This window comes from Leguminivora glycinivorella, chromosome 1, assembly GCF_023078275.1.
Source record: "Leguminivora glycinivorella isolate SPB_JAAS2020 chromosome 1, LegGlyc_1.1, whole genome shotgun sequence".
In the NCBI taxonomy this organism is placed as follows: Eukaryota; Metazoa; Arthropoda; class Insecta; order Lepidoptera; family Tortricidae; genus Leguminivora; species Leguminivora glycinivorella.
Window position 1 is genome coordinate 9,276,848 of NC_062971.1, and position 9,195 is coordinate 9,286,042.

General features: G+C 35.2%; 2 protein-coding genes across 2 annotated transcripts; one reads left to right on the top strand and one right to left on the bottom strand.

Annotated features, from left to right (window-relative positions):
- Positions 1-4,357: 4,357 nt before the first annotated feature.
- Positions 4,358-6,147, bottom strand: LOC125228171 (DNA-directed RNA polymerases I, II, and III subunit RPABC2). The gene is made up of 2 exons (XM_048132632.1): positions 5,790-6,147; positions 4,358-4,956 (listed from the first exon to the last, which is right to left on the bottom strand). Exons 1-2 carry the CDS (start codon positions 5,998-6,000, stop codon positions 4,769-4,771), a joined length of 399 nt encoding a protein of 132 aa, XP_047988589.1. The 5' UTR covers positions 6,001-6,147; the 3' UTR covers positions 4,358-4,768.
- A 277-nt stretch (positions 6,148-6,424) lies between these two features.
- On the top strand, positions 6,425-8,258 carry LOC125228471 (40S ribosomal protein S27). The gene is made up of 3 exons (XM_048133032.1): positions 6,425-6,512; positions 6,860-7,079; positions 8,102-8,258. Exons 1-3 carry the CDS (start codon positions 6,507-6,509, stop codon positions 8,128-8,130), a joined length of 255 nt encoding a protein of 84 aa, XP_047988989.1. The 5' UTR covers positions 6,425-6,506; the 3' UTR covers positions 8,131-8,258.
- Positions 8,259-9,195: the final 937 nt, after the last annotated feature.

The window sequence follows — 9,195 nt, forward strand, 5'->3', positions numbered from 1 at the left end:
TGATTTACGTAACATCTCGTATTAATTTGAAGTACATCCGCAAAGGTGGGTAAATTAAAAGTAAAAATCTGAAAGTTTTTTGTGAATAAAAAAAAAAAGTTTTCAAGATACAAACACGATTATATTTTTCCTGTAATATTTAGCATAAAACCAATGTTTCCTAAAATTTTCATAATTTTTCGTTGGTAAACTTCGAAGATAAGGGGGGGGGGACGGTATTTTTTTTTTTGTACATTTTCCTTCAAAATTCTTTTTTTTCACAACAAAAAAATTATAAAAAATAGTTTATTTACGTTCAATTTGAGCTCTTTCTAACGATACCCCACTTGACCTAGTAACTTGAAATTTACAGTTTGCCCCCCTTTCATTTTGGCCATTTTCTACAATTAAAATTAATAAATTAAAAAAAAATATACCTTCTATTTGTAGAGGTTCACAACTATTTCAAGTTGATAGCATTAGTAGTTCTCGAGATATTTAGGAATGTGACATGTGACAGACGGACAGAGTCGCACCATAAGGGTTCCTGTTGTACCTTTTTGGTACGGAACCCTAAAAACATACAGACGAATTGAGAACCACCTTCCTTGAGAGATTTGAGGCGGCGGTTAAAAACACGTGTTTTCGAGCTGAGTGAGGGTAAAACTTAATGAAATTTAAAAATATACCTCGTTTATACAATGCCCGTTTGGTTGCTGAAAATTCAGGCTTCTAGTTCTAGCCACAACGAAGTAACAGGTTGTTGAAAATGGCCTAAAATGCTTCTAGAAAAGGATGGTACGGCCGTGCCACTTTTTTGTTCGACTTGGCGGGGGCACTGCCGTGCCCCCAGATTTTATGTGCATTTGCTACAGTAGGTATAGATGGGGGTATGCAACTTGGTTATACTTAACCATCTCAAGTATAGCAAGCAAGTTAAGAAACATTTAATTTTAAAGTTCATGCAACAAAATATTATACAATTACGTTTTTGAGTTTTTACAGCCTTAGGTATTACCTACTGCTGCTTAAGCCATCGAGGATTAGTTCTTACGTAATGTGGCCGGCCGTATATTATGAGTCGATAATGCCTGCCTAGACTCTAGGGTACGTATTGACGAAACGATCGCATGTACAAGGCAACTTTTATATCCGGGGAATCCCCGAGTAAGTACTTAATAACGCTTACCTACTTACTATAAAATATTGTCTACTGTCAATAAACTAAATGAAGCGTGGCATCGAGCAAGATAACTTAATATATAATAGATACTCTTCAACTGTAGTCATGAATGTACCCGCCGTCTATTAGCGTTGAAATTGATTAATCCCACCCGTTACAGTAGGATAGTATAGGACAAGAGTTGGCCCGCGTTGCCGCGCCGCACCACGCGCTCAGATATCTCAACCTGTCAAACTGAAAATTACTGCCCTCCGTTTATTTGCACCTCGTTGCACTGACACGACCTTACAAAACCAACGTTACGTAAATTGTTTGCATGTCGATCTATTTTCGGCACACTGTTAAAGCACTGCGATTTCTATACCGCACTATTTGTAAGTGCGATAGGGACGGCCTGATATTTTATCGTCTATCGCGCGACCATGCTTCCCGTGCAGCAGGGCGATTATGCTCGCAATTTTATCATTTATCGACGTGGATAAAGCGTCCGTCACGTTCTGGCAAGTAACGTATGTCGGTGTGAGAATGACGGTGTCCTATCCGCGTTGATAAGTGATAAAAAGGAAGCATGATAGGCCCGCTGTTCAAGACCTTCTCTCAATTTCAAATTGCTGTGCAAAAACCTATGTGCGAAAAAAAAAGGACATTTTTGATGTTGAACGATCCTATTCCTATCCAGGATCAAAAGCTTGTATAGGATCAAAAACAATATGCCGGTTAGAAAAGTCAAAAATGGAAAAAAAAAATCCCCTCACTAGCTCGGAAAGACGTGTTTTGTCCTATAATACCAGCGGGTAAAAACGCATTTTATCCACTAGTGGATAAAGTAATTTGACCTTGAATAAAGTCAAATTAACTGCTTTAAAATTGATAAAAGTAGGTGAATCTAGTAATAAAGATGATTTACCACCTGTAGAACTACTGGAAGAAGTGATAAACGCATTTTTTGCGTTGTAGTTTCCTCGCTGTAGTGAGGGGAAAAGTTTTGTGTTACACTCGGGTGCAAATGTATTTTACTTCTCGTGTGACACTTTCGCTACCAAGAACCCGACTGTCGGGCACACCGCTCGTAGAAGCGTAGCCGATTACATGGGTTTCCCCGTATGTAGCGAAAATGTCGTAGCGCCGCGTAGAGCCCGGTTTCGAAAGTGTTAAAAAACTCGCAAGTTCAGGATTCTATTCTCGAACAACTCGCTTCGCTCGTGGTTCAACTATGGAATCCTTTCACTTGCTCGTTTTTCAATTCCATCTCCCCAATTTCCAAATCCTCTTGTATAACAAATAACTATTTCACCACACCAACTGGTATAAAGGCTTACTTTGCCATTCGAAAACAGATAGCAAAATTGCATTTTATCCACAAGAGTGCAAAGTAATTTCATACAAATTTTAACTTGATATTTTGAGCTGGCAGGTAGAATTTACCTATAACTTATGATATTAAAAGCATTGAATAAATTCATAGATTTCATTTAGTTTGACGTTTTATAGTCAGTATTTTGTTCGTGTTGGTGTGGTGAAAAATTTTGTGTTTCACTCGGGGGCAAAGTTTGTTTAACCTTCGTGCCTTGAAACCCTCGCAACGCTCAAGATTCCACTTCTCGAACCGCTCGCTACGCTCGTGGTTCAATATTGGAATCTTTCGCTTGCTCGGGTATCAGTATTGGCACGTGCGATTAAACAACAACTTTGCCCCCCTTGTAAAACAAATAACTATTTTCACACGCTTTTTATGTCTTTCGTTTTTTACACTTTTTTGCATATCAGGATTCAAATCATTAAAGAAAAAATAATCAAGATAGCTATAAAAAAAAGTGATATATAAAAACATTAAACTCCTGTCTAGGCTTAGGACTTTTTATGGCATACCGTGGTTCTAAAATCCGTGGAGTCGCCATATGAAAAAATTTCAAAGTCAAAGTCCAACAGTATGATGTCACATTAAATATACAACGTGTTTCCGGTATCACTCAAAACCTCAGACACCCCAACTGATTTTTATTTTTTTAAACTCATTTAGAGTATTCATCTTTTAATCTGATGGTTACTTTTTTTTAAATTGAATTTTTAATTTTCTGTACAGCTCTACTTGACTTAGCTCTACACTCAATAAAATAATTGCTAACTACCATCACAAACCATAAAACTATTTATTTGTGTACGTTACTGCAACGACATAAGGTTTACCAATAGACAGCTAAGATGTCACCGTTAAACACTTTAAAGCTTTGTCACAGTAAACTTCAAATTGGACAGGTAATCGCAGTAAACAAATTTAAACCCAATATTCAAAATGACAAGGTTGTAATTAGGTACGAGTTCAATTTGTTATGACTTATGATAAACATTAAGATTAAACTGACAAACAACGTCAAACTCGTAGCGGAAAAAATAATCGTCCAAGTAACCAGCCAGTATTAATACCCCCAAATACTGAAAAAGGTAAACAACCTCTAGCAATGCGATATACACAATGTTGTATTACGAATACAATAGAATAGGCATATAAAAAATAACTAATAATACTAATTTAAATAAAAATATTACCCCCATCAAGATATAGCTCAATCGATTCTACTCTCGATTCTGAACAAATGGTTTTCAGGTTTTTAGTGTTAAGTGAAACACGGTGTAAATATTTATACACACTGTCACATCGTCACTGAGTTCATTTTAATCGAACGTAGTTGATTTTATCTTAATAGTAATTTTTTGGTATTATTATATAGGATTATGATAAAATTTACTAATGAATAACATTATTAGTTAATATTAACTACGTTCGATTAAAATTAACAAGGTAACGTTGTGACAGTATGTATAAATACTTATATATTATGACATCATACTGTTGGACTTTGACTTTGACTTCGAAAATTTTTCATATGTCGACTCCACGGATTTTAGAACCACGGTATGCCATAAAAAGTCCTAAGCCTACTCCTGTCTCAGCCTACTGCCCCTTGAAATTGTCAACCTAATTAAAAAAAAAATTGGCATAAATTATGTGACTTGTGATTCGTGGGTCGGGTTTAGTTTAAGTACAAAACGCTATTATGAAACAGGTCTTTGTGGACAACATGGTTACAATACTTACAATTGTAAAACTATCTTGTGAATTGTCAATTGTAAATTGTGTAACTATTGTAAGTGATCACAAAACAGGCCACCCAAAATCATAAATTAAACTAAGTCTTAAAAATAAACTTTAATATTATCCTTAATCTTACATTATGTCGAACATTCAATTTACCATCATCATTATCATCCTCCTTGCGTTATCCCGGCATATTGCCACGGCTCATGGGAGCCTGGGGTCCGCTTTGACAATGTATGTTTAAGATCATGTAGTTTAATAAAGAAGGGCTTATTGCTTGGAACAATACATATTATGATGCATGTTGCTTTGCTTGTAAAGTTATTTCTTATAATTTATTTTGACTTTTGTTCTTTCCTCTGCTGTTAGGTCTAGGTTTTATGATTTCAAAAATACCAAATGTGAATACTTTGAACAGATGATTTAAATAAGCCTTAGAGTATTTTTTTCTAAGTAATTTTCACAAAACATCCTCTTCTTGAAGAATTATTCTAAAGTAGTCTAATGATCTAATGGTCAATAATGATCAGTTCATCAATGCTCCAGTCTTCATAGGAATGGTCAGGTAAGTATCTTCGGATGATGATGGGAATTTTCCGTTGCTTGAGTTCCTTCATGGCTATCTGCAGGGGGTCAGTTTCGCCTTCCAGCTCCACCATCACGGGGGCACACATGGCTATCTGGAGTGCTCTTGTACCTGAAAAATATAATAAGGCTCATAAGAATCATGTCAAAAACACAAATTCTTCTTTTAACACATTCACTGTCAGACAAAAAATAGCACACTACTCCAGAAACCGATCATTATCTATAACCATTATCTTGTATTTAAAGGAAAAGTTAATTGTAGAGCAACAGTGAAGCCAAGTCCACGAGAGCCCACCATTCCAAGCAGTGAATGTGTTAAATAATATAGAACATAGACATGATTGTACTGTATCATAGCGTAGCTTACTCTTAGTTGCATGATAGAAATAAATACTTAAGTAATTGTACCTTAAAATTATTTGCGACAATAAATGACTTTTTATTTATTTATTTATTTTTTTTAATAAATAGTCTGAGAGTGATTTTTTGTGTAAAAGGCATAAAATAATAATAATGATGATGATGATGGCTATACTCTCAATAAAAGTGAGTTTTATGACATGCTTGTTTTTTTCTTCAGAACAATATTACCTGACAGTGACAAATTATTTATTTATTTAAAAAAAAAAAGTTACATTGTACCTTAATTTTTTGCCAAACTGTGAGACAGTTTGTTGGTGTTGCGCTCAATTAAACCTTATACAACAATAAGTTAGCTACTTTATAAAGATAGGTATATGTCAGTGTTATACCGTTTCTAAATAAAACTTTCTTATTATTTGTATACATGTAGGTCATAGCATTGTTTTCAATATTTATTCTTTTTTGATTACACATTGATGTTATAATTGATCTTTTATAAATCTCGTAGGTTACTAATACAATAATATTCAACACAATGATCCATATCATAGAGCAATAAACAACAAAATATAACCTCACCTAAGACTCTAGCTCGTTCGTATTTCGTCATATAGCGGGTGGTAATTCTTTTAGATTTCTCCACACCTCCTCCAGCCTGGCCGGGAGCCAGGCACTGCACATTGTAACCCTCCTCCTCTTGCTCCTCGGCTTCCTCTATGTTGTCATCTTCTTCGGCAATATCGTCGTAGTCTGCCCCCGCGTCGTCAGCTTCATATTCTTCATCAGCCATTACGAGTTAAACACAATTTATAGTTATACAACAAAAAGTATACTTGGAGCTCTTAATTTCAATTTTGTTAATAAGATTACGGTGTGCAATGCAATTGTACCCACGCTACTCTAAACTCTTGTGCAAATATCACGCAAATATGCTCTGTCTGCCACTGTCAGTGTCAGTTGTCACATTGACAGTGACAGTTAATACAGATAATATAGAAGTGCTCCTGGTTTCATCCAGTAAATTATGTACATTTTAAAAATCAAAAAGGCTTTATTTATTACAGAAATAATTAATTAAAATTAATTTAATATCATCAAGGCAGTGACTAAATTGTTCATTTCAAGTAATAATACTCTTGTCACTCAAGTGTTTTCAATATACATCAAAATACTTATACATATAATTCTAAAATAATGAACGCAGTCTTAGAACTGTTAGATTGTCTATGATTCCCTCTATTCTTTTTGGTCCATTGGACGCTGTTCCTTTTCCGGTTCTGCATCAAAGCTGTAACCATGCCGGTGTGTATTTAATAAAATTTATTCGTTTAAATTAAACATAGTTACAATTTTGTGATTTAGTTTTGTGCTCACTTAGTTTCTACAAACGTTAACAAGTCGTATCATAGTGGCCTAGCATTCTGAATAGAAAGAAAATTATGTCGAAAATGCGTGTTACACATGGCCTTTTTGACATGTCACATAGAATTCTAATGTAAACCTACTGCTAACGATAACCGCGTGAAATAAATGTGAAAGATACTAGTAACGATTATAGGTTATTTCGGTTGCGATGAACCAGGATAGGAGTGATTATTTACGTCGGACGGGAGTGATGTGATAACTAACCTCAACATAAACGGTTTCAGCTCGCAGTGGATCTATTGCACCCAACTCCCGCCTCGGAGCGAAGGAAGCATAAATTGAAGAGGCTGGTGCCCCATCCTAACTCATATTTTATGGATGTGAAATGCCCCGGCTGCTACAAAATCACGACGGTATTCAGTCACGCGCAAAGGGTGGTCGTCTGCGCCGGTTGCTCGACGATCCTCTGTCAGCCCACTGGAGGTCGTGCCAGACTAACTGAAGGTAAGTTTCGCATTTTGCCATTATCCAGTGTAGTGTAAGATTTAAATTAAAAACTTCGTGGTATTGATTGCGAACAAAACAATATGATTGAGACAAGTTGATTTCACAACATTGTGGAAAAATATTGGTTATGTTGTTAACTTTCTCTTTTATTTTATCATGTATACGACCTGTTCGACCTGCATACATTATAATGTTTATTGTCATTCCAAATTGTTAAGAAATGATTAATTCACACAAGAGACCTTAGGAACCGTGATTTCTTGCTACTACATCACTGATCTAAGTATATTTTAAATAAAAATATAAATAGTGAACCAACCTCGCAGATCTACTTAGCTCCAGTAAGCTCAACCAATAACGACTCTGTCAATTGCCCTTGATGTTTAATACAGAAGCAACTGAAAGCTAATGTGTGATCTGTTTATAGTAACCACACGTTTTTGTTTTGTTATTATCTAACAATATCTGCAGGTACTACAAAATCTGCAGATAGAGCTATGCAGCATGTCACTGTGTTAACAGCACAAATTAATTTCAAGAGTTAAGTAGAACTGTTCAAATCCATAATTTTAATGATATGATGCATTATCTGCCATCCACTCCATACATGAATGGTTTAGGGTTGAGACTCGCACAATGAAAATGAATTTCTAGAAGTCCCTTGGTTCAGTGAAATCTGATCTTGGTTGAGGAGAGGAAGCAGCCAATTTAATAAATTTTAGGTCCCTATATTAGCTCTGTTAACTGATGAATTAGTTCACCTCTCTAATATTTCAGTGTGTAAAATATGAATCATATCTCTGTCTACAGACTCCATGAAATTCCAAGAACAGGAATATTGCACAATGAAAATAACTTGGTTGCATTTGATTGTGCAACTACTTAGTTGCACAACCAAATACAACCTTGCTGCTCCTGTTGTGGTGTTCTGATGCACCTTAGCCAGAGAATATTAATGAACCTAATTTTAATTATAAATCAGTTTACCAGAACTAACTCTTGATTTCTTTTTGTTACAGGATGTTCGTTTAGGAGGAAACAACACTGAGAAGCCTGGAGAGAGAGCCCTAATTTAAGATTTTCATTTTATTTCCAGTTGTATGAAGAAGTGATATTTTACAAATTCATTAAAATGGATCCGTTGAAGCATTACAAATAAAGGCTTTTTCAAAGGGACCTTGCGTTTCAATACAAAATAGACATTGCCTGCATGTAAATACCTGGAAATAGGTAGGATAAACAGGTAATATTGTTTTCTGTTGCTTAGTAGGGGATTATTGTTTAATTACAATATTTTTCAGTAAAGTAAGGAGCGTCTATAGTTGTCACAACCAAATACATTTTCAGTTAACCTTACTGGCCTGGTTTTTAAAATATTTTCACGTCTTTAGTTTTACATATTGAAATAAATATGACCTTGGATATGGAAGTATGACACTGAAATTTGTACTAAGAAGGAAGATTTGTCAGTGAAGGACTTGTTCATATGAGAAGTCACAAATCAACTGCATTAAGTATTAAAAATAATCTGAACTAGTCTTCAGTGGTCGGAGCCTTTTCACACACACATTAAAATTCCTCTTAATTTTTCCACCTTATTTGGCATCCTAAAACAATGTTGAGTGTTATTTTACTGGCCTAGTTGTTTTAAAATTAATTTATTTTTATTTCAACCAACTTGGATCATACAATAACACGGTACAATACAACAATGTCACAATCAATAACAATAAAATACACATGCCAATATTGACACCCGAGCAAGCAAACAGAGGCTTCCAATATTGAACTACCAGCGTAGAGGGGTTATAAATGTGGAGTCTTCAGCATTGTGAGGTTTTTTAACCGACTTCAAAAAAGGAGGTTCTCAATTCGACTGAATGTTTTTTTTTTATTTTATTTTTTTTGTATGTATGTTACTCGATATCTCCGAGAATCGTGGACCGATTTTCAAACTTTTTTTTTTGATCGAATACATACAATCACGCCTGTATCCCATAAAGGGGTAGGCAGAACACATGAAACTACTAAAGCTTCAGTGCCACTCTTGGCAAATAAGGGGTTGAAAGAAAACGAAACTGTGACATTGCAGTGACAGGTTGCCAGCCTCTCG

What these genes read in the sequence shown, in the direction of transcription:
- LOC125228171 (XM_048132632.1), bottom strand. Translation starts at nt 6,000, where the DNA reads ATGGCTGATGAAGAATATGAAGCTGACGACGCGGGGGCAGACTACGAC. An exon ending in CGAACGAGCTAGAGTCTTAG is followed by an intron (nt 4,957 to 5,789) that starts GTGAGGTTATAT and finishes TATATTTTTCAG; the next exon opens with GTACAAGAGCACTCCAGATA.
- LOC125228471 (XM_048133032.1), top strand. An exon ending in TCGTGCCAGACTAACTGAAG is followed by an intron (nt 7,080 to 8,101) that starts GTAAGTTTCGCA and finishes TTTTTGTTACAG; the next exon opens with GATGTTCGTTTAGGAGGAAA.